The 24158-nt window shown below is 59.7% G+C and overlaps 1 protein-coding gene and 1 long non-coding RNA gene across 7 annotated transcripts; one reads left to right on the top strand and one right to left on the bottom strand.

The window, feature by feature from the left end:
- The first annotated feature begins 476 nt into the window (after nt 1–476).
- Nucleotides 477–24035, top strand: SEC14L2 (SEC14 like lipid binding 2). Of its 5 annotated transcripts, none has more exons than XM_075013201.1 (13): nt 3475–3567; nt 6031–6220; nt 9177–9252; nt 11516–11559; nt 12200–12293; nt 12385–12573; nt 13285–13380; nt 15842–15902; nt 16336–16419; nt 19630–19736; nt 19953–20092; nt 20562–20731; nt 21478–24035. In XM_075013201.1, exons 4-13 carry the CDS (start codon nt 11528–11530, stop codon nt 21627–21629), a joined length of 1125 nt encoding a protein of 374 aa, XP_074869302.1. In that variant the 5' UTR covers nt 3475–3567; nt 6031–6220; nt 9177–9252; nt 11516–11527; the 3' UTR covers nt 21630–24035. The 5 variants fall into 5 exon arrangements, with proteins under 5 accessions (XP_074869300.1, XP_074869299.1, XP_074869302.1 ...); XM_075013202.1 differs by having other exon boundaries at nt 3477–3567; nt 6022–6220; XM_075013199.1 differs by lacking the exons at nt 3475–3567; nt 6031–6220 and adding an exon at nt 477–730.
- LOC142022898 (uncharacterized) lies at nt 17308–23064 on the bottom strand. Of its 2 annotated transcripts, none has more exons than XR_012648065.1 (4): nt 22925–23064; nt 21393–21584; nt 20712–20841; nt 17308–18340 (listed from the first exon to the last, which is right to left on the bottom strand). It is a non-coding gene; the product is annotated as an uncharacterized LOC142022898 (long non-coding RNA). The 2 variants fall into 2 exon arrangements; XR_012648064.1 differs by having other exon boundaries at nt 20712–20838.
- Nucleotides 24036–24158: the final 123 nt, after the last annotated feature.

The raw sequence follows: 24158 nt of genomic DNA, 5'->3' as shown, positions 1-24158 counted from the left end.
AGTGAGGCCAGCATGACCTGCTTTCAGCCCCGGCAGCAGTGGGAGGGAGGGCACGGGTTGCTGCCTGGCCCATTGACAATGGTGGATCCTTGGCAGGGCCGCGCTGTGGGTTGGGCAGTGGCAAAGGGTGATGTGGAAAGGGCGGAGAAGATGCAGCCAGCACCTGCCATGGCTAGTTAGGGCTGAGCAGAGTAACCCTCCCCTCTGGGGCATCCTGCACTCCACTGGTAATTCCCCCAGTCGCCTCCCACCACTGGGGGGCAGGGTCTGGCAGGAGAGTTTTTCTGATGCACCAAAGGACGCGCCCCCAGCTATCAAAGCCTCCCCTGTCCCCGTCACCAGCACCCTGCGGCCGTCACCACGTCTTCATCGGCAGCTAGTCACTGTCACTGCAAATGGGAGGGTTTATTTCATTTCACCTTCCGTCCCCCTGGCAGCTCCGCCTGGGCCCGGTTTGAAGTGAGGTGGCACTCAGATGTGAGCCTGCAATTTAGGTTACAAAATGCAGCTTAGGTCCAAGCACACTGCTATGGATTGTAAGTGGGTCATGGCACAATTGTGTTGTAACAGGCTAGCTTGTAACTGGTGGGGGGAGGTCTTTCCTTCCATCACGAGACTCTGTTTTGTGTTCTTCCGCTGACTCTCAGCTGTGCCTGGGTGATGGATGCTGTCATGGAGCCTTGGGAGAGAAGCTGCTTCCAATCAGCAAGAAACCTTTGATGCCCAGTAGGTAAGAGAGCTGCCCAGTGTAACCACGCTCAGAAGGAAGATGACACAGTCAGGACCTGTAATCCGCCCTTGTTGCAAAGCTTTGGAGCAAGTGTAGGTGGGACTTTTAACCACTGCATCAACAGTACCAGGTGTTCTCAAACAGGTGTCAGTGGGTCACCACCCCCCGGCCCTTCCCATCTGGCCCAGAGGTAGAAGAAGGCAGGTAGCTCTTGGGAAGCCTGGAACGGGAGTGGCGCAGTGGGGTGTGTTGCTATGGAAAAGGAGGGTGGAAAATGTGGAGAGCTGCCGGTTTAGACCTGAGTGGGGCTAGCCGGTGAGGTGGTAAAGTCACCTGCCTTCCCCCGAGTCTAGCACCTAGTTAGTGGGTGTTCTGTGCTCTGGGCCTGAGGGCGGTGTTCCTACCGAGAGCCATGTGAAGGGCAGAGCTAGCAGGCTGGCGTGTGTGGCGCCTCCTCTGGCTCCTTCCAGTTTGCTCCCACAGATCCCCGCACGGCCAGTTGCGGCTAGTCTTGCTCCATGTAATCACACGCTCTTCTCCCCAAGCGCGGAGGGAGTGGGGTTCTCTGCTGCAGAGAGGAAGGGGACAGCATGAAGAAGGCTGTGATCTTCCTGCACAACAGTGCCACAGAATGACTCCTAGGTTGCCCCTCAGGGCTAAAGGAGAGAGGCAACGGTATCACCTCCAACATCACCTGCCCCAGCTCAGCACTCTCCTTTGTGACAAGTGCCCTCGACCTGGCACCCCCACCAGCTGCCTGACTGCTCTTGCCCCTCCACTTGACCCCTCACCTGCACCAGCCCTGTCCTCCCTTGGTCAGCCAGCTGCTCTGCCGGGACGGGAAGGGCAGAGGCCTCATACAGGCAGGGATTCCGCAGGGCGTAGGAGGAAGGGGCTCAAGGGCAGTGAGGCAGGTGGAAGATGCCTCCCACACTGCTGGGCTGGGCAGATGGGACAAGCTGGTGTAGGAAATGGGTCTGGCGCTCACGGGCCAGTCCCCAGGGGCAGCGTGTTTGCCAAGCACAGGCACCACCGTGGTACTCGGCCCGACTTGGTGTTCCCAGCAGAGCCCACCGACCACGGGTGCCAGTGGCTGCAGAGGCAGTGCAGCTGGGCTGGCACTTGCAGTGCCTGTCTGTAGCCTGGGATCCCTTACGCCCTACTGGCACTTCAGAGATCTGGCAGTGACCCCACGGAGGCCTGGGGTGGGGGCAGGGCCAGTCTGCATATGGCGCAAGGCAATGACATTAGGGTCAGGTTAATGTGCCGCTTATCCTACTACATCCAGGGCCCACCAGCTGGGACCCTCATCTAGCCAAACGCCCCCTAGCCAAGTCCCTTGCCCCATGTCTGGTCAGCCTGGCAGCTGAGCCTCTCCAGCCCTCTCATCGGGGGTGCAGAGAAAAGTAACAAATGGAAACTACCACAATTTCTAGAAAAAAAATGCAAAAATGTTTTTCACACTTTTGGGGCAGTTCTGCCCCTGCCCCTCCCATGCTAGAAATGAACAGGGAAACCGAGGCACCGACTCAGTGAAACTGTGTGCCACCGGGGATTAAACTGGGGATGCCAGTTCTCCGCTCTCTTATTAACAATAATACTTTTGGTAGTGCTGGGAGACCCTTACCTGCTGTAGGCCACCAGTCCAGCATGGCCATTAAGCACCACCTTGAACTGAAGACCACCCCACTTGTGGCTGATGGCAAACTGCCCACTAGGAGGGAGCCGGAGAAAGGGGTTGCTCTGAGCTGGGAATACGTACCAGGCCTTTGGGGGAGGGGCAGCTGGCAAGCAGCTGAAGGTGGAAGAAGGCTCAGGAAGGAGGTGCACCTGGCCTAGCTCACTAGGGACCTGGCCTGTGGCAGGACAGACAGTAACAGCCTGTAGCAAGGGAGATACCCGGGGTACGGCACCACATGCGTGTGCCCATGGGGCAGCTGTGCTGGCTCTACCTCAGTGGTGCAGGAATTTCCGGTGACTGCCAGGCACGGTGCAGTCCTGGTGCGTCTGCCCCAACCCGCCTGCCTGGTGCCTGGCATTCGCCGCCCTGCACTTGGGACTAGAGTCTAGATGCTGCCTGGCATCTGCAGAGGACCTGGGTCCGGAGCTGGGCCTGTGCCGTGGTCCACGTGTCCCAGCTCCGCACGGGTAAAGGACACGGAGCCAGTCAGTCGCCCCGGCCTGACTGCTGCAGCGCCCGGCACAGGACGCCCGGAGGCAGAGGGTGCTCTCCGCTCAGCCGCCACCCAGGGGTCAGAAGCCAGGGCCTGACCCGAAGGGGCCCGGCCGGCAGCTGCGGGTGCTCAGCACTGCGCAGAGGCAGCCGCAGCGGAGAGGGGCCAGTGCCTTGGTGCAGTGACTGGAGCGGGCAGGAGCTGGGGCAGGGCTCTGGCCCGGGACACCGGCAGCTGAGTCTGGGGAGCAGCGCGGCGGGCGCCGGGGCCCTCTGGGGGTTTCACACCTTCCTGCCAAGTCTCTGCCCAGCGCCAGCTCTCGCCCAGGGACCGTCGCCGCTGCCAGCAGCAGCCGGGCCCCGGGGCGAGCAGGCCAGTGCCCCACAGCACAAGCCGGGCAAGGAGCGGAGTCCAAGGCCAGGGGCTGCGCCAGGCCGTGCCAGTCACGCAGGGCCGCTGGCTCCCCGGCTGCATCATCCCCCCGGCGACCGCGCTCCGCCCCAGCCCGGCCCGGCCCGCCCCTTTCGGAGGCGGGGTGCGCGGCCCGGCCCAGGCACACGGCGGCCGTGAGCGGAGGAGGCTGCAGCCGGCCGGCAGCCCGCGGGGACCATGAGCGGCCGGGTGGGAGATCTGAGCCCCAAGCAGGCGGCGGCCTTAGCCCAGGTGAGCCCGGCCGGGGCGCGCGTTCCTCCGCCGGGGAGCTGCCGGGCGGGCGCCTGCGGAGCAGCGGGGCTGCAGGCGGCCCACCCGGGGCCCCAGGCCGCGAGCGAGCTGGCGAAGCGCCCCTGGGGAGCGAGGCGCCCGCGGTGACCCCACACCTGCCGGGCTGGCGCTTCTGGCCTGCGGCCGGCGGGAGAGGATCGGGGCCGCCGGCAGCTGCTGCGCGAAAGGGGCTGAGCGCAGCTACCCCGTCCCCTGCAGAGGGGCTGGCAGGTGCCCTCCAGCCACCCCGGCGCTGCAGTGCCCAGGCCTCCCTGCGCGGGCGTAGCCGGGTTTTCGCAGCCCCCTCCCGCAAGGAACGGGTGGAGGGGAGGGGCGCTGAGCCCCCCCTGCACCCGTGTTCCACTTCCCCCAGCACCTCCTACTGGGGAGACTGGACTGGAGCAGGCGCTGAGCCCCTCCCCAGCTTGTGCGCTTGTCCCCTTCCTGGAGGGCCTCCAGCAGGGCCAGACGGGGAAGTGGCTTGACTCCCACAGTTGCTGCTTTGGCCCCTCTCCGTTCCTCTCCTTGTAACCTTGAGACCCCCCCAGCCCCCAGGTGCTTTTACCCTCCCTCGCTGCACAGCTGCTCTCTCCTCTTCTCCACCCTCCCCTCCATGTGCCCTGGGGGGCCTCTTCTCAAGATGCTCGTTGAGCCCCCCCACGGCTGGGGGAGGGGTTGGGGTTAAAGGTGGGTGCAGAGGGTGGCACCTGTTCTGATATCCAGCATTGCTGGATCCCTAATGGCAGACAACGTTCCCCCCCCACACTACTACAGGGGCAGGGCCAGCACTGCTGGCGGCACCCTCGGGCTCCAAGCTCCTGTGGGGAAGGGGGTCTGGCAGAACCGTCTCCCCAGCGGCGTCGCAGGGAGGAGCTGTCAGTGCTGGGAAAGCACAACACAGCTCCATTGCACAGCACCCGCGTTGGTGTGCGTACCGGCGGGGCCGGGGATTTGTGCACAACTTCCCAACGGCACCCTGCCAACATGCTCCTCCTGCACCTGCAGCCAGGGGCTGTGGGAGTGGGACGGGCCACCACACCAGTAAAGGGGGAAGGAAATGCCAGTTTGGATAGCATTTCCCTGGGCACAGCACTAATGACAGCACAAGGTGGTGGGGAACCCGCTCCCGGCAGTGGAAGAGCACGCGTGCTACTGCAGTTTAAACCTGTTCCTCCAGGGGAATAAAGGGTAGCGTTGTAAGTAAGGTGTGTGAGTGGTTCCTGGGAGATCTGTAGCCTGTTCTCAGCTGTGTCTGCATGGACTTGGGCAAGTCACTTAACCTTCGTGCCTCAGTTTCCCCTGCTATAAAACATGGACCGTTCCATTTCCCTTCTTCTCTGGGGAAGCCATGAGTGTTTCGTGCTTGGAGAGCCTAGAATTCTTTGCACCATCAATAGGTCTCTTTTGCATTCTTCTCCTCAGCTGGTTGTCATGACTCCTCCCAGCAGTTTCAATGGAACTCTCTTAAAAAACTGACTGGGAAATGTCTCCTGCTGCCCACTTCCTGGCATTCAAGGCAGGAGGTGGTGGTGGGTTAAGAGGGGGACATCCCAGGTGGTGGGTTTGGGTGGAGGTGAAGGTGCAGCTAATTATCACATACAAGTCCAGGTCCTGCTGTTCAGTCTAGAAAGTGAACAAGTCCAAGCACTTAGTGCAAAGCTGCTCCTGGAAGGAAACAGCATTTGGAGGGGAGGGTTTTGTCCATTGGCATCCACCTTCATTAGAGCAAGTCCCAGCTCTGTGGATTTCACAGGCCTGGGGAAAGTTTCTGGTGTGAGACCCATGAGCCTCATTCTTGCCCCCTGCGTGATTGTTGTGTGCAATGCAGCTGGGAAGCATTTTGCTCTCCTCCCCGTCGCACAGGTGTCAGGGATCCCAGGAGGGGCGGGACAGCGGCAAATCCGCATACCCGTTCATTTCTGGATGTAGTTCACTTAGTTTGGGTCGAGAATCTCCCTTTTGGGGATCCCAGGCCTAGCATCCCAGCTCCGCAGCAGCCGAGAGTCACTGACGCTGGCCAGCCATGTAGGGGCCTCTGTGAAAGGCAGCGGCGGGGTTCAGGTGGGAATTTCTTTGTTCAGCCTAAACCTTCCTTGCTGCAGTGTAAGCCCACTGCTCCTTATTCTGGCCTCGGGCGTTAAGGAGACTTTCTCCCTCTCTGTGACAGCCTTTAAGACAGGAAAGCTGTTACATCCTGCTCAGTCTTTCCATCCTCCATCACAGGTCACGTTCTCCAGACCTTTAATCATTCTTGTTGCTCTGCTCTGAATCGTCTCCAGTTTGTCCGCATCCTTCCTGAAATGCAGTGCACGGGACTGGAGACGCTACTCCAGATGAGGCCTAAAAGCGTTGAGCAGGGCAGCAGAATTACTCCTTGTGTCTTGCTCACAACACTCCTGTTTATGCATTCCACAGTTGTTTTAGCTTTTGCAGCAGCAGCAGCATCCCATGGTTGACTCATTCTCCGCTTGTGGCCCACTCTGACCCCACGGTGCCTTTCCACGGTGCTCCTTCCTGGGATTCCCTTCCTTTCTGCGTGTGTGGAACTGCTTGTGCCTCCTGAAGCGCAGTACTTCGCATTTGCCCTTATTGAACTTCATCCCGTTTACCTCAGGTACATACTGAAGGTAAATGGTCTATCATTTTGAACTCTGACCCTGTCCTCCAAAGCAGGTGCCACCCCTCCCCAGCTTGGCATCCTCCAGAAACGGTCTGAGTTCTGTTTGCCATTCTAAACCATGGCTAAAAATATTGAACAGAACTGCTCCCCAAATTGGTCCCTGCAGACCCACCCCCTTGTTCTGCCCTTCCGGTCTGACTGGAAACCATTGATAGCTCCTCTGAGAGCAGTTCGGCGCCCACCTGCCCATAGCTCCAGCTAGTCTGTATTTCCCTAGTATCTTAATAAGACAGTACTGCCAGACTAAAAGGGTGTCATGAGGAGGAGGGAGAAAACTTGTTCTTCTTGGCCTCTGAGGATAGGACAAGGAGCAATGGACTTAAACTGCAGCAAGGGAGGTTTAGGTTGGACATTAGGAAAAAGTTCCTAACTGTCAGGGTGATCAAACAGTGGAATAAATTGCCAAGGGAGGATGTGGAATCTCCATCACTGGAGATATTTAAGAACAGGTTAGATAGATGTCTGTCGGGGTGGTTTAGATAGTACTTGGTCCTGCCATTGGGGCAGGGGGCTTGACTCGATGGCCTCTCGCGGTCCCTTCCAGTCCTGGTGTTCTGTGATCCTAGGACCGTACTGAATCCCTTACTGAAGTACGGGAAGGGCAGGGCCGGACGGCACACTGAGAAGGGTTCTGCCCTTCGCATAGGGTCAGAGCTGATGCATAGCTGCACGAAACTGAACTCTGCTGTGCCGTATCTCCGGCTGAGGGAAGCCCAGGTGCACAGCTGGGCTTTCAGCCTGTCCTCTCCTCGCACTGCAGCTCAGTGGGGCTGTTCTCCCGGCAGAGGAGCTAATCCTGGGTTCAGCAGATCCCATTTCACACTGCAGTGATCTAACCAGCCCTGCTAAGAAGGGAAGGACCTGGAGTGCCCTGGCCTGGCTGTGGCTGACCCAGTGTTGGGGCGGGGCAGGGGGGAATTAGCTGCCCTGCAGGCTCAGGCTTAAGTCACATGTCTGTGATTTGGGACGGATTCCTGCCCTGCCCTGAGGCCTCCCCACCCCCCACCTCGCTGCTGCCTGGCAGACTGAGGCCGGAGCTGTGCTGCACAGCAGCCTGCAGGGCACGTGCCCAGCCATCTCGGCTCTGCGGTTCCGACGAGGACGCTGGCCCAGGAGGGCAATGCTGCTTCCTGCACTAGTTGCTGCCAGCCACATGCCTTTATGCCCTAAGTCAGTGCCCTCCAGTCCCCCAGAGAAGGCTGTAGGGTCCCCCTTTCGGGAGCCTGAGGCTGGCGCCCTGCCTGACATCACCAGGCCAGGGTTGCCCTCCAGTCTAGCTGCAGGGTTCCTCCGCTGGCCAGGAGCTTCTCTTGAGCACGTCCTGCTCTGCTGCCTTGCAGGCTGGGCTGCCCAGCTCCCAGCACCACAGGGCACTGCAGGCTCCTGCTCTCCCCACAGCAGCGCCCAGGCCTGGGCGATTGCTTGGGCGCAGCGAGATTCCCAGCCCATTTCACGGCCCCTGTCCGACTCCCAGGTGCTAGGGGCTGTCGTGCCCAGGCCTGCGTTGCCCCAGCCTGGGCTCTGCCGGCCATGGGCTGAGTGACTGGGGAGACGAAGGTCCTGCTCCTCTGTTGCTCTCTTCCTGCTTGTGCCTTAACCTGCCCAAGCCCAGCGGCCAGCAGCACTGTCGCACCTGCCCAGGGTGCGTCTCTGTGCCCAGGTGCCACAGGACTGCTGGCTGGTGGAAGCTGCAGACTAACCTGGCTGTCCCCCACCTCCCCCGAGACCTGTAACCGGCCACTGGCCTCCCCGTTCCCAGGCTGGGCCTGGCCAGCCCTCCACAGAATCCCCTTACACAAGGGCTGTGCCCAGGAGCTGGCTAACGACCTGCTGCGCTGCCCAAGGGGCACAAGGGTTATGGGTCACGCGATCACTGGGGAGCAGCCTTGATGGTGCTGGCTCCTGACTGGCCCCAACGATTGGGACTGGCCTTGATCTGGCAGCATCAGCGTGAACCGCCAGGATTATCGATGAGAGCCCTGAGAGGCCCTTGCCAATGAGAGCCCTGAGCCCGGCCTGCGCCCCAGGGCACTGAACTCAGGGGCGGGGGGGCAGATGCTGCCGGGTGGCTGGAGGCCGTCAGCCCCACAGGCAGATGTGCTGCAAGAGGTGGGGTGGGCGTAGCTGACCCCCCCCCCAGCGTGACTTTTGAGAAGGAGCCGCAGGGAGGTCCCCCTGCCCCCACGACAGCCTGCTGCAGAGGTGAGGACATCAGCCCTTGGCCTTGCCACTGGACAGGACAGTGAACACCTGTCTCCAGCCCCAAGGGATGGGTCAGAGGGGGATTAATGGTCTCCTCCACCCCTGCGGTGGCTTCCCTGGAGCCGGATCTCTGGGGCCAGGGGTGCACTGCCATGCTGAGGAGCTCATCGCTGCCTCTGTGCTTGCGGCCCGGCTGCTCTGTGGTGCACAGGGCAGCACGAGGGGAGAGTGGCTTTCGCTGGCGGTTACTGGGCATCTCGGCGTGGGGCCCATGCGTACACCTCCGCTTGCGTGCTGTCCTGCGGCCCGGGAGCACCAGGCCAATGCAGGGAGGCGTCCATCCTGCTGCAGGCAAGCTACGCGGCTGCTTTGCAGCTGAGGAGGGAGGCTCTGGCCAGCTGGCAGGGCCGGCGTGGGGCTGCTGTGGCCTGGCAGCTGCACACTTCCTGGGGAGGTGTTGCACAGCCCTCTCATTGGGAGTCTCACCCACCCCTGCCCTGACTGAAGCTGGGGGGCCCCATGAGCCAGCCCTGGGGTGAGGGGGCAGGTGGTGGGCCTGGCTCAGAAGTCCTGGCCTCTGCCCTGAGCTCCCAAGCTGGGCAGGCCCCACAGCGCCCAGGCTGGGCCCCCAGCTGCTCTGACCCTGCTCCAGGAGTACCCGTGACACCTGTCCCTCTCCTCTCCGCAGTTCCGTGAGAACCTCCAGGACGTGCTGCCCTCCCTCCCGCACCAGGACGACTACTTCCTCCTCCGCTGGCTCCGAGGTAATGAGGGGGGAGAGCCTCCGAGCCTGGGACAGAGGTGGTGTGGTGCCAGGCTAGTCCAGCTGCCCTGGGCCAAGATCAACCACAGGGGCACTGAGCTGTTGCCTGCACCGCCCTTGCTGGTCCCACTCCGGCGAGGCAGGAAGAAAATGGATGGGCTGGCTTCGGTTTGCCCCAGGGAGGGGGTAAATGCCTCCCTGGGCACAAGAGGAGGGAGCGGTGGGGGAGGGAACATGCCCGCTGAGCCCTGGGTGGAGAGGGGGGAATCTCTGAACACCAGGCAGCCCCCGTGGGCTTTGGCTATGGGATCGGACCCCTGCTGCAGGGGCTGGCGCGTTTACCTTTCAGCTTCTGGTGTCTTTCCTAGAAGAGCAGAGCGACCTGCCCCTTATGGGGGTGATGGTAGGACAGGGGGGGCACCCCAGGACTGGGCTCCGCACAGGGTGTGCAGCACAGAAGCCGCTCTGGGGCCACTGTGGTTTTGGGTTACACACAATCCCCATGACCCAGCACAGGGAGGGCCAGGGCGAACCCTGTCTCAGCCGGGCACGACAGCCCCAGCCAGCCCTGCAGCGGGGGGTCCCAGAGAGCTCAGCACCAGGAGCAGCCTTCGGCCCCCCCATTATGTGGGACGGATGCTCCTGAGTTCTGCTCCTGGCTCTGCAACTCCCCCTACCAGGCAGGGGCGCTGGCAGCCTGGCTCGCGGCTAATGCCGAGTAGCTGTAACGAGCTACACGTGAGCTCGTCATCCCCACACGCCGACCTTCCCAGAGGGAACCCTGGGCCTGTTTATTATCAGCCAGCTCCAGTCAAGTGTGGCTGCATTGTGCTGGGCCCTCTGCAGACCCCTCCTCCCAGGCAGGCCTGGCCCCAGAGCCAGCGAGATGTTTCACTCCCCAGCTTGCTTGGGGCCAAGCAGCCCTGACCTGAGGAACGAGTGTTCCTAGGGCTCTGGGCCGCATGCACCATCGCTACCATGGATGCGGAATTCAGGTTACAGGCATCGCGGCAGGTGCGTGCGCCCAGAGGAGGGTCAGGCAAGAGGCAGCCAGTGGCAAAGCAGGAACTGGCCCTCTATTGACTTGTGAGCCTGGGCAGGCTGGCACCCCACGTCCCAGCACCTGGCCAGAGCACTGCTGAGAGCCACCCTGGCGGGACCCCTCTGTGCAGTATGAATGCCCCTGTAGCTAGAGGTGCAGGTCCACCTCTGGTGGCAATTAGGGTAACCACCACCTGGGCGCCCCTCAGAGCCAGGAGTGGGGCTGAGGTACTGCGCCTCAGGTTCCCCATAAATCACTAGTGGCTCCCTGGTGGCCAAAAAGCCTCATCCTTGGGGCCTGGGTTCACAGACAAAGTCAGCCTCAAAGTCCCAAATCAAAGCCCAGGAAAAGCTCTTGCAGCCCACATTGGCTCCTTTTACTACACCGCGGTCAGCCTAACCTGATAGGCGCACCAGCCTTACCTGGCTGCACTCTTCAGCTCACCCTCTGGCCCCTGGCTCAGCTGCCCAGGCCTCAGAGCCCCTGCAGGCATGCCCAGCTCACATGCAAGCTTCCTCCCTACAGGCCAGGCCCTGGCTTCTCGCAGCTCTTATAGGGGAGGTGCCTGGTTCCTGCCCAGCTGTGTCTACTTGGCTGATCCCAGGCCTCCAGCCCTTAAAGGAACATGCCCCCTTGCTGTGCCCTGTATGTCCTCAGATCTCCCTGCTTCCACAGCAGGGGACAGCCTGTTGGTTCCTGCCAGCCCTGTGAGCAACCTCAGCTAAGGGAGCTGGGACTGGAGTCAGTGACCTCTGAGGCTGCTGTCCTGTCGCTGGCAGCACCGGCCCTGCAGAATGGTTGGGGGAAGCACTTTCCCTTGCTAGCGCTCTCCTTTGGATACAGCCCAGGGAGTGGGGGTGAGGGGCAAACGCACCAGCATGGGATGGCGGGCAGCTTGTGCGCAATGAGTTGGTAGGTCTCAGCCCAGTTTGCAGCAGCAGGTGGCCAGGTAAAATAAATTCCTGTCTCAGCTGGCGCTGTTGGCTCCAGGAGTGGCAGCTCAGCTGGGGAGCCGTAGTCTGCCTGGGGCAGCCAGCCTGAGCGCATGGCAATCAGCACCCCGGCCAAGGGGTTGGGAGTGCCTCTGGGGCCGAGTTTGCCTGGCTGCCCCTGGACTTCTCCAGCTCTGGGCTGGTGTGCCAGCATCATCCCCTCCAGGAGCCCATGGGGCCCACAGCAGCCCAGGGCCTGCCCTCTGGGTAACTGCCCTGTTCTGTTGCAGCTCGATGTTTCGATGCGCAGAAAGCTGAGGCCATGGTCCGCAAGGTAAGAGAGCCCCCGTCTGTCTGCCTCCCACAGTGGGAGGAAAGCGGTATGGACGGGGCCGTACCCGTGCTGACTCCGGCAGGCTCACGGTGACCGGTGTGCAGCCGTTTGTAACCCCTCCCAGCTGCGTCACGGGGAGCGAGGCCTTGTGCTCCCAGCGTCCAAGCCCACAGCATTCGGCTCGGCTCAGGCCAGCAGCCTTTGAAGTGTTCATTTGAGTGATCGCTGGTTATCTTGTATTCCGCATGACACACGTCCCTCCCCTTGTCCTGCTGTCCCGTCCCTCACCCCAGTACACCCCTTCCTGCGCTGTTCTCCCAGAGCCGCCAGGGGCTTAAGGCCAGAAGCAGTCCCCACCCCCGACCACCTCGTCCAACTGCCTGCTGCTCCCACCTTCCCCTCCACCCGCAGCCTGGGGTGCCCTATGCCAGCCCTGCTCTAGCTGAGGCCGTCAGCTCCTGATGCTGCAGCTGTGTAATCTGGAGCTCACTGCTGGCCTCTGCTCCCCGATCTCAGTGCTCGCTGTGCCAGGAGGGTGGAAGAAGTACCAATTCCTGTAGTTCCGGCCCTGCCCTCGCTTGCAAGTGACCAGACCATTTCTCCCCAACCTCAGCCGCTCCCCTCTGTTTCCTTTTAACAGTACGTTGAAGTGCGGAAGAACATGGATGCTGACAACATCATCAGCTGGCAGCCCCCGGAGGCGAGTCCCCTGTGCCCTCTGCCTCCTGCCTGAGGTGCTCCGTCCTCGGGGCTGGACTTCCGCCCTGTTCTGCGAGCAGCTGAGCGTGGTGGAGGGGGACTAAGGCCTGTGTCTCTTCTGCGCAGGTGATTCAGAAGTACATGTCCGGGGGCATGTGTGGGTACGACCGGGATGGCTGCCCCGTTGTGTACGAGATCATTGGGCCCCTTGATGCCAAAGGCCTCCTCTTGTCGGCCTCCAAACAAGATCTGCTCAAAAACAAGTACCGGGACTGTGAGCTGCTGCTGCGGGAGTGTGACAAGCAGAGCCAGAAGGTGAGACCTCTCTGCCACCACAAGTCCCTGTCATCAGGGCCTGAGACATCCCCGGCAGTGCAGGAGCCAGCGGCCGGGGGCTTTCTCCTGGGAGAGCTCAGCTTCTAAGCCAGAGCAGGGCTCAGGAAAATCCTGCATCCAGACTTGGTTAGGATCCTAGTAATGCATTACAGGCTCCCTGTAGCAGGGTCACTGTGCCCACACTGAAATGCAGCCCCCTCTGGGATGGAGCAGGGCAGCTGTGTAGCGGCGCACAGCCCCACTGCCCAACATCTCAGAGCAGGTAGTGAAAGAAGCACTGTAGTTGGAACAGCAGGTGGAACTCTGGAGGCAGGATGTCCATCACCTGCCTGTGGTGCAGTATGCCCAGGACTTAGGGCGTTAACATCCAGGCATGGTAAGGACACCTTTGGCATCTCAGGTGCCCGCCTGAAGGACAGGCTCTTCTGCAGTGCCCCATCACCAGGCTGGAGAGCATCCCCACACGCACACCCCAGGTCTCCTTGGGAGCTCGCCCCTCCACGCACTGACAGTCCACGGCTGGGAACTCTGCCAAGATCACAGCCCATGGGGCTCATGCAGAGAAGCACGATGCCCCGGGGCCAAGCACCACCCATTGCAGGGCAAAACAACACTGGAGATGGTTGTGTGCTTCCCTGGGGGGTTCCCTGCTGGCGCCTGTCTGACACCTCCTGCTCTGTTCTCTTGCAGCTGGTCAGGAGGGTTGAGACAGTCCTGATGATCTACGACTGCGAGGGGCTGGGCCTGAAGCACCTCTGGAAACCAGCTGTGGAGGCTTATGGAGAGGTGAGGCTGGGGGGCTGGGCCTGTGTGCCTGTTTGTTGTGCCAGACAGTTTGGGGCATGAGTACCATCAGATCACACGCGCCCCTCCCCTGAGTCCACTGCACTGTGGTGTGCAGGCCAGTTCTGGGGTCTAGAAACTCAGTAAATAGAGCTGCCCTCATCTGTTAATGAGTAACAACCTGTAGCTCTTCCAGAAGATGTGGGACACACTCCAACTGGTTGTTCATGAATGACATTGGCGCTGGCCAGAGCTGGCGTGATTACCCTTTGGAGGGTGTGACAGGATCATTTCCTGAGGTTTCGCACGCAGATGCTGCCTTAAGTGTTTGCACCAGGGATCTCTCTCGATTCCCAGGTTATCTAGTCCAGCTGCCAGAGGGTACGGCTGCTCTGCCCTCAAGAGCTGCGATTGCTGCACATGCAGACTGCGTGTTGACTTAGCTCACATAGCAATAGCAGGGGAGCTGGCAGCTGCTCCAGGACGTACCCATGGACCTGGGCAAACCAGCTGTGATCCATTAGAGCAAAGGTAGCCTGGGAACACTGCACATCCTGCAGTCCAGTCTCCTGATTTGCAGTGCACAAGCTTGCCTCCTGGCTAAGTCTGGACATGTAGCTTGGACCAGACAGTTTTAGAAGGGCCTCCTGGATGTGCTCCGTGGAGCAGCTGATGTCCTCTCATGACCCTCTGACCTCCCAGCTTTGGGATGCTGAAGGCTGACTTCAGTTGCTCCTCTTCTTCCTACAGACTCTCTGGAGTTGGGGAGGGTTTTGCAGTATTGACAGTTGTCGTGGTGTTATTGTGCATCATGGAGTTGGTGGTGTTTGTTTTTGAGTTCCTGGAGTCCTGAATATGTGAGAATCATTTTCTCTCTCTCTCTCTCTCTCTCACACACACACACAGTTTGTCCCGTATGGCAGTAGTTAAAACCTTCAAATGTGAATCCAAACAGCTCAAGGAAAGCCAGAAAGCACACACAAGCAATTCCCAGAACAAAAAAGCAGTCAAACAGCACTTTGAAGACTAACAAAATGATTTATTAGGTGAGCTTTCATGGGACAGACCCACTTCTTCAGACCATAGCCACACCAAAACAGGGTCTGTTCTGGTATGGCTATGATCTGAAGAAGTGGGTCTGGCCCACGAAAGCTCATCACCTAATAAATTATTTTGTTAGTCTTTAAAGTGCTACTTGACTGCTTTTTTGTTTTGATAGTATATAGACAAGCACGGCTCCCTCTCTGTTACTAAGCAATTCCCAGCTGTTCTTGAAGGAAAATCTTGTGTATCTCAAGCCAGTCCTGTGATTATGGGATGAGCTCACTCGTGACTTACAGACCGTGTGGGGTTGACCAGGCAGATGGGGTCTTCCAGGACAGCAGGTGTGGAAGGATGGATTGTTTATCCTCAAGTCCTGGCCACTCTCCCACCATTTGACAAGTCATTACTGGGGCCCCCAAACTGGGAGACGGCTGTATGTAGATATCAGCAGGTTGTCTTCCCCGCTCTGGCCGTGAGGTTCTAATCCACCTGTAATCACTGGGGATCAAATTCCGCCCATGTGGCGAGTTATCGCTGAAAGCCTGGGCATACCAGGAGTAGTGCTTCAGCCCTGTGGGTGCTATGGGCCTCTAGAGCAGTGAGGGGCAACCCAGGCTATGGAGTGGGCCACACAAGGGGCCGCCTCCCTCTCAGGGGGCTGCAGGATTGCCTGGGGTGGGCAGGTTTGCTATCTGCGCTGGTGTACCTGGCATGGGGGGGTGGTGACTGACCCGTAGCACTGCCTCGACTGGATGCTCGGGGAGCACATGGCTCTCAGCGTCATGTGCCATGAGCACATGCCTCCCTTTAAAGGTGAGGCACTGCTGTAATACTGGTGTTAAAAATGCTGCGGACAAAAGCCAGCGGAACGGGGCAGCCCTGTGCATGGATGACAGCGACCCAGTGTCTGGAGAGCGACACACACACTCCTGCTGAGCTGCCACAGCTCTCACACACACTGCACGAGAATTGCACCCTCGCTCCAGAGATGGGGTTCCCGACGGACCCCTCGTTGCTGAGACGCTGGGCTTTGTCCTTTCCGGGCGGTCATCGCTGGCCTTTGCTCTCCAGTCTCCGTGGCTCACTGTTTCTGGCAAGGGCAAGCGGGCAAGAGTCCAGATCAGGGGATAACACATCATGGGGTAAAAGCGACCAGGCCCACCTCCCCTTCAGGCAGCAGCACCGGCAGGGAAGGAGGGCAAGGGAGAGGATGCTCTCCTGGCTGAACTCCGTGCAAGCTTTGGCTCAGTGGAGGGATGTAGTTCTGGGTCTGCCTCCCCCTGCACAGCTGTTTGCAGGTACTGCCCAGGGCTGGCTGATGGGGTGGGAGCAAGGTCCTGCACATGTGGTCCCAGCGCTGGAGAGGACCAGGGAGGGCTTTCCCTCTCCCCGACTGACTGAAGCTCCTTTGGGTTCACAGCTTCTGTCCATGTTTGAGGAGAACTATCCCGAGACCCTGAAGCGCCTGTTTGTAATAAAAGGTGGGTGTAGCCCCTGCAGGACAAGGCTCGCCTGCTCCCCTCCCCTGCGGGCGCACACCCTGGCACATGCGCACGTGTGTGTGAGCTGGGCCCACAGGTGTGGTTCGGGGCGATGCTGCTTTGCTTGCATGTCTCTGCCCCCCAGGACTGCCCAGTTGGGAGGGGGCTCTGTGCAGAACCTCTACCTTTGCCTCTGGGGGTACAGTGCCAGCTCCCTGGTGCTGAAGCATGGTTGGTTGAGCCCTGGGGACACTGTGGTCACCCCGGAGACACACTGTGCCATTGCTAGGTGGCTCTGCCAGCTCTGGCCGTGCCTGCAGGGAGCAGGGAGAGGTGTGGAGGGGGTAGCACCCCAGGCAGCAGGCCAGAGTGAAAGGCTGACATGAAGGGTTGCTCGCTCATGCACTGTGTTCTCCTGATGCCATCCTCGCAGCTCCCAAGCTCTTCCCAGTGGCCTATAACCTCATCAAGCACTTCCTGAGCGAGGACACCCGCAAGAAGATTGTCGTTGTGGGAGGTGAGTTCGGCCCTGCCCTCTGTCCAGCCTTGCGCCTCCTCTCACAGCCTGGCTCTGGGGCCCCCATGACTGGCCCCAGCCCTGGAACCCCTTTTCTGGAGGGGTGGAGGGAGATCTGCTGCCGGGACTGAGCCCAACTCTCTCTGCTCCGTCCAGTGACATCATCAGGTTGCTCTTTCCTGCGGGCCAGCTGCCACCTCAGTCTCACCAGTCACAGCAGGCTGCTGCGTTTGGGCAGGGAGGGCTTGGAATGCTCAGGAAACTTGCCCAAGTGTCCTTGTCCAGCTCTGCAGGGCTGGCTCTGATCCGCAGCTGGCTGGGAGACCTCCCCAGACATTACCCAGTGGCAGGGCTGCTGCCCATGTCCCTGCAGGAAGTGCCGTATTTCATGGGAAACGCAAACCTGGGTGCTTACAATCTAGCGTCTCTCTGGAAATTGAGCTCGGTTTGCATTGCTGCACCTGCTTCGTGTTCCTGTAAGCTGAGCGCTGGGCCAGCCGCCCAGGTGCTGCCCAGCTGATTAGCAGAGTGCGCCCAGCCTGCAGCATTTCTACTGACGGTGCACCTGTGACAGGGCGGGGCTTTGAAATCAATCCAACCACCTCTGCTTAAAATCTGGACCACTTACCGCCCCGGCTGGGATTACGTTCTTACTAAGGCAAATTCAACCAGCCATGAAAGCACCTCTGCCAGCCCCAGTGACCCTCCAGAAGCCACACAGGCAAACCCACAGACTTCCCAACTGCTCTACCAGCCCAGAACGTTAACCCCCACATTCAGGTGATGGGCTCTTAAGTCTGTTTTACCCAACACTGCACTTCCAGACCCCCAAGTGCCCAGCCCCAATTTCTGATCCATATACTTGGGTTTTACCCAAAAACAACACACTTGCCCAAATCCTTTAGATTTATATAGCCAAAGATTTACAAATAACAATAAAAAGGAAGAACAGGGTTAGAGAGAGAACTTGTTCAAGCAATACTTCACATACATCGATTACAGCTACTGATGCAGCCAGTGATGTTAGCTGCTGATTCTTGAAAGTCTCTGAAAGTCCACTTCTGGTTACATAGCTTTAGTTACTGGAGAGTTGTAGATCTGGCCCACTGGGGACCCTGCGCTGGAACGTGGACCTTTGGGGACAGCCACAGCTACCAAACGATCCAAGATGGATACTGTAAGCCCCACCTCATGGTTCTCTCTTGTGTCCAGGGACAAAGGCCTTTCTTCTTCCCATCAGGCCCCTGAGGGTCTGCTCCACCTGACCAGCTGGGCTGGTGTGGCCAACTGCCATTGGTCGCTGGTTTGGCCAGCGCGTCCCAGTCATTTACATGGCAGGTGGGATGATGCCTGGGCATCTCATTTCAATGTCCTTGCACTGGCCAGGTCACCTGACCAGCGGGCTGCATTCCACTGGCAAGTCCCAGCATGTGGGGTGTGGATTCGACGGTTGGTCGGAGCCTTTGTTCATAGTTCATTCAGCCTGCCTGGGCTGAGTTCACCCCTCCCATTGTGACGCTTGCACTCAACACTTCCTAACACAGCTACAGAGCTAAAATGTATACTATACCTTTACCTCCCAGGAGGCTACAGACGGCAGCCATAGACTCAGGGCATCCTCAGCTTTCATTAGACAGCTCACGCGGCTGCCCAGCACAATACTGGGTGCATAAAAATGGCTTCCAGACCCAATATAAAAATCCAGTCATGTCACAGCACCTAACAAAACTTATTCCACACATGGATGGACAAAATTAGCAGGCCCTTGTCCGCCTCCTCAGGTTCTCCCCGCCTCCTGTGCTCTACGCTCCCTCTCCTGCGGCGGCGTTGCTCGGTGGCACCGTGGAGGATAACTGTGGCCTGTGGTGCTCCCCAGAGGCTGGTGCAGAGCAGTACAAAGTGTGTGCGCGCACTAGAACCACTGCGTTAAAAGGGTAGAGAAGCGTGAGCTCATTAGCCCGTAGCTAGTACAGGCAAACAGCCAGGTTGGCCAGGCACCTTCCTGCTGTGCGTTTCCCTCCCCACCTGGCTACGTGGTGGGATCAGAACCCAGTGTGGGAGCTCCCCGGCTGGCTGGGGGCTGACATGCAGTTCCCGGCTGGCGCTGCTGATTCCCACAGCAGACAGAGCCTGCAGTCTGAACAGGGAAGCCAAGCCCAGTGGGAGGGGGTGTTCTCAGTCCTATTTCTTAGGGGGTGTGCGGGGGGGGGAGGAGCCAGAGAAACTCAGTGACTTGCCCAAATCCCCCAGAGCTGGTCACTGACACCAGCTCTCCTGAGGGCTACCCTGACCCCCCTCCAGGGCTCAGCATGCAGCTCCTCCAGTGGGAGCCAGGCGCTCGCTCACTCTCCGTGGCCCATTCAGTGGTTGGCTTGTCTGCTAAGACTGCCCGCAAGGGAGCCGGTGGCGTGTGAGGAGATGGGTCTGTTCCTTGAACCAGCTGGCTGGGCATGGCAGGGAGTCTGAGCCAGGCCCCACAGGGGTAACGCCATTCTATGCTAACAGAGCTCCTGCTCAGCAGGAGAGGCGAGTGCCTCCCCTCCGTGCTGGCCCAGGAGAGGCCACACACTAGTGTCACGTGGGGCCCGGGGCGGTGTTCAGTCCTGGCCAGCCTGGGTCGTAAGGGGCGTTCTGAGGGAACATTGCCACAAGGCAGAGTGAGGCCAAGTGCTCGCGTCTGGCCTGTTCTGGGGCAGAGACACGCTCGGTGGGTTGTGTGCCCTGGCCAGTGCACTGTGTCAGAGACACAGACAAACCCCTTGGGAGCGGTTGCGAGAGCACTGACCCTGGGGCTGTCGTGGCTTTGGTACGGGCACGTGTAGGCACTGGAGACAGCTGCCAGGGACCCTCCCCTCCAGGCACACCACAGCTCAGCTGGACAGGGAAGGTCAGACTGCGTTGGCCGGCTCCCTGGGTGGGAGCCCCATGGAGCAGAAGGCCTTTCTTGATGCCACCGCCTTGCCTCGCCTCTGCCATGCTCCTCACTGCCCCACCCCAGCTCCAGGACGTCACCAGCTGCTGGTGCTGGGGTGGGAAGGCCTGGAGGCATTGCCGGATCTTTTCCCCCCATACCTCTGGTTCCGTTTCCCACACCCCAAGGAGCTCAGCGTGCTGGAGATACCTGGGCTCCCTTCTGCCCCCTGATCCTGCACGGAGACCCTCCACCCCCACTCCTGCACCTGTAACCTCCCTGCTCCTCTCTTCTGCCAGCAAACTGGAAGGAGGTCTTGCAGAAGCACATCGCCCCTGAGGAGATCCCAGTGGCATATGGGGGAACCCTCCAGGACCCAGACGGCAACCCCAAGTGTGTGACAAAGGTACAGCACCCCCATCCTGAACGCTGGCACCCCCACTTGCAGGCTAGGGCATCAGCCATTGCTCTTCCAGCTCTGCTACCAGCCACCTGCTGGGAAGTCTCTGGCCTCCCACAGGGGGTCATCTGGGTGCCCTTCGGCCATAATTCCAGGGTGGGTGTGACGGGGCTGGGCGATGCCCTCCTGGCTCAGGACCTGCTCCTCCCTCACCCACTGCAGATTAACTACGGCGGCGACATCCCCAGGGCGTACTACGTGCGGGACCAGCTGAAGCAGCAGTACGAGCACTCTGTGGTGGTGAGCCGGGGCTCCTCCCACCAGGTGGACTGCGAGATCCTCTTCCCAGGCTGCGTGCTCAGGTAGGGAGAGTCAGGGCAGAGCTCCCCCGGGCTGCCAGCCACACACGGCCATGCCTGGGGCGAGCCCGTGGCAGGACAGCATGGGGGACTGCCTAAGCGTGGACCATCCCCGGCATCTGGGGCAAGGGGTTCCTGAGCCATCTGGGCCAGTCAGCCACCAACCCAGGTGGAGTCGGGGGCGGGGGGGTACCAGGGCTTGGGCCTGAGCAGCTGCCCAAGGGTAACGAGTTCTGGGTCACACCAACTTGCAGGTGTGACATGGCCATCAGGGTGCACCCGCGGTGGGGAGGGGGTTATTGTGCCAGGTTAGCCCACTACATAAGGGAGCGAGGAATGGCAAGGCCTGGCTCTCCTCCAGAAGCTGCAAGGTGGTACTGAAGTCTGGGCTGGCGCCCGTGTGGGGGTGGGGGGTTGGCTCTGAGGGGACAAGGCCACAGGAACCCTACATCTGAGGCCTGTATCCCACCAGGTGGCAGTTCATGTCTGATGGGGGCGACGTGGGCTTTGGGGTCTATCTGAAGACAAGAATCGGGGAGCGGCAACGAGCTGGCGAGATGACGGAGGTGCTCCCTAGCCAGCGCTACAATGCCCACCTGGTGCCCGAGGACGGCTCCCTCACCTGCTCAGTGACTGGCATCTGTAAGTGGCTCCCTCCGCCTCCCCTGGAATCCCCCATGTTGGCTGCAGGGACGGCATTGAATCTGAATCTGCGGGGTAGGGGGAGCTGGGCTGCCAGGGCCTCACCTCTGCTGGTGTGTATGCAAAAAAACAGAATTCACCTGGTAAGCGGGACACTGATTTCAGGGCCAGGCTGAGCTTCCTGCCAGCTGGAAATGCTGCTCTGAGGGCAGGCTACTGCCCAGCCCATACCAGGGCCTCACAGGCACCACTTCCCGGGGGCTGGGGAGTGGGAAGCTGGCCACGTAAGCCTGAGTCACTGTGGAGGCCACAGCAGTTTGCATGGCAGAAACAGGAGGCCTGGGCTTCCCTTGTGGTCTGCCTGACTCTCTCCACAGAGCAGAACCCGCCATTTCCATTCAGGCAACGAGTCGCCTGTGGCTGGGAGCACCCTGCAAACTAGCATTTTGCTGGGGTTCCCAGAGGAGTTTTCTGGGCTCCCTGGGGAACCGTTTGTTGCACGAAATGCAAACGAGGAGCAATCCCAAATCCTAACAAAGGTGTAGCTAATCCCATGTATGGAATAGCCCTGTACTATCAGTAGATGTCATTGGAGCCCACGGGAGCTGGTATCTCCCCGGTCTGGGTCCTTCAGCCAGCAGCAGGGAAAAGCAGCACACACCTTTGCAGGTCTGGTTCTCTCCAGCTGCCCTCAGGTCGCTCCTTTGGGTGGAGTGTGGAGTAACTTCTCTCCCCTCTGCTGGCAGACGTGCTGCGCTTTGACAACACCTACAGCTACCTCCATACCAAAAAGGTCAGCTACACCGTGGAGGTTCTGCTGCCAGACAAGAGGTCGGAGGAGCAGATCCAGCGGCTGGAAGAGACCCCAAACGAGTTAGACCTCGACGCCAATCAGTGACGGGTCCCGTAGTCCCCTCGTCCCTCAGTGTCTGACTGCCAGCCCCGTATCCAGCTCTCTCTGCACAAGAAAACCCAGGGCCTTTCCCAGCCCCTGCCAGCCCCATCTGGGAAGAGAAGTGGGGCCATTCTCCAGGGGACCTCTGCAAGTCACCCTTAGAACATCCAGGCAGCCGCACTGGAGCTTTCTCCCACCATTCCCTTGGGTGGCGGGTTATCCAGGCAGGGGTACGGCTTCTGCAGCACATAGGTTCCCATCTCTTCCTTACAGTTACCTCCAACGAACACAGCTGAGCCTGAGCCTGTGCCTGTGTCTACACGGCCAGTGTCTGGGATCTAGGTCTGTGCCAGACATGCACCAGTTCAGGCTAACAGTCCACCCAGCACCTGCCAGGTCAATCTGTGCCTCACCCAAACACCAGGATTTAGGGACCTTGGGATGGGGGAGGGTCACAAACAGGAACCCTTCTGGATTATCCATGGGTTTGTCTTCTGCCAGCGGAGCGAGGAGCCCCCCCTTTACACCCTGGGCGAGCTGAAAGCCAGGCAGGAAAGAGGGACTTGGTATCTCCCCAATAACACAAAGTTCCACAGCTGAGAGACTGTCTCTTGGGGTGGCAGCAGCTGGTGTCAGTGGCAGGGCCCAGGCCGTCCTGGCCAGCACAAAGCTCTGCACGAGGGCAGGGTGCCCCTTCTGCATCGTTCCCTTTGTTCATTAACACTTACACCTAACGAAGGCCTGAGGCCAAGAGTTTCCTGCAGGTACCGTAATCTCAGGGGTCGTAACTATCCAGAGCACGGTAGTGGGGCCTGCACTGGGCTCTACCCAGTGTCTCCATGGCCTGTGTGCCCTCGAGACGCAGGGAAAGACCAGTGACCTACAAGGGACTGGGGGAAGTCCAGAGGGGGTGTGAGGAAAGCAAAGGCCAGGGGGGAGAAGGGGCAGGGCCTGGAGTTGGTGAGGGGGCACAGACACAGGGGAAGGGGAGCTGGGGCATGGGGGCTTGTTTGGGGCATTTTCCCCTTTGTGTCAAAATCAGTAACACGGAGCAAATCCTAAAGAAAGCAATAGGCCCTGTTATGCTCCTTCCCCGCCGCTGCCTGCGGCACAAACACGCACATGCATCCCCGCACTTTGAGGTGCAGCCAGGCACACGGGTGACGTGACTTACTGCTCTCCTCTGGAGGGGACACTCCTGGCCTCACCCTGCTGCAGTCCCAGCAGGAAGGCCCCAGCCCAGCCCAGCCCAGCCCAGCGTGTCCTGGGGCACGGGGAGAAGTTCCTGTGAGACTCACCCAGATAAGCTTTTGGCAGTCTCACATTCCAGGTCAGCATCAAGAGACTTGGTTCCAGGGCCACTGAATTCCTGACCCCTCACTGGCCCCGAGTTACATGCAATGAGTATGCCCATTCTGAACCCAGGTCCAGACCTGATCCCCATCCACAGCACTGGGGTGGACTAGGGAGAAGACCACGCAAAGGAGCCAGATGCAGATGACCGCTGCAGTAAGGGCGTGAATGGCACACGCTGAAACGCTGGAGCTCAAGCCTGCTCTGGACTGGAACCAAGACGGCTGAAGCAGCCCCAAGCAAGCAGCAGTCCCCCGGTGGTCAGGGATACAGAGGAAGAGCCACACAACCTATCTGTGCAGTGGATCCGAGAGATGGGAGCCAGTCCCTGCCCAGCCTCTCTGGGAGAGCTGCGCGCTGTGTCCGTGGGAGACAGCACAGCTTGTCAGGGAGGTTCTGCGAAGGACCCACTCCTCCCAGCGTGGGGCTGCAGCACTTACTCAGCCATCCAGAAATGATATGGCACTTCTTATTTTTTGGATCACGGACACTAGACGAAAGTGAGTGACTATGTGATGGGTGGGCATTACGAGGCTCTGCAGTCTAGACTGTACGACCTCACCTGTGCCTCAGGCCCTGTGGGCCATACTGTGTGGTACCGCCCAGTGTGGGTCAGCCCATCAGTGCCTTACATAGGTTGCACTGGTAATAGGAACTGCATAGTCTTAAAGGGAGACGAGCTCTCTTCTTCCAGGCCATGTAATGACGAGCTCCGCAGGTAGTCGTTCTTTAGAAGGAATGTTTACAGGACTGTGAGTGCAGCAGGACTTTTAGCAGTACCTGGCCCGGCAGGAGGCTGCTAGGTCTGCTGCTTTACAGAAGTTCCAGATTGTAAGGTGACGAAGACAAGAGAATTCCCATAGAAAAGGACGGAACCATCAGGAGCCTCCATCACAGCCACTAGCTCCCAGCCCTGCTGCCCCGTCAGTTCCTCGCGTGCCAGGGTGAGCATCAGAGGTGAGGTGGTTTGGAACGCCGGCAGATACAGCTGTGATGGAATCACATCTTTGTGCTCTCTCATGGTGTTCAGTCTTTGTGAGTAAATGAATTGACAAATTTTCTCTCTTCTGTTCTTCAGGGGGTTTAGGTTCATTACTGTTCCTGCTGGCCAGGCCTCTGTGCTCCCTTCCTTAAGCTCTGGCCTGTGCACTCACACCACCTGCGTCCTTTCCCAGCCCT

The sequence above is a fragment of the Carettochelys insculpta genome, chromosome 18, assembly GCF_033958435.1.
Source record: "Carettochelys insculpta isolate YL-2023 chromosome 18, ASM3395843v1, whole genome shotgun sequence".
NCBI classification, from domain to species: domain Eukaryota; kingdom Metazoa; phylum Chordata; order Testudines; family Carettochelyidae; genus Carettochelys; species Carettochelys insculpta.
Note: the sequence above shows the minus strand (reverse complement) of the source record. Positions and strands in the feature narration are given on the sequence as shown.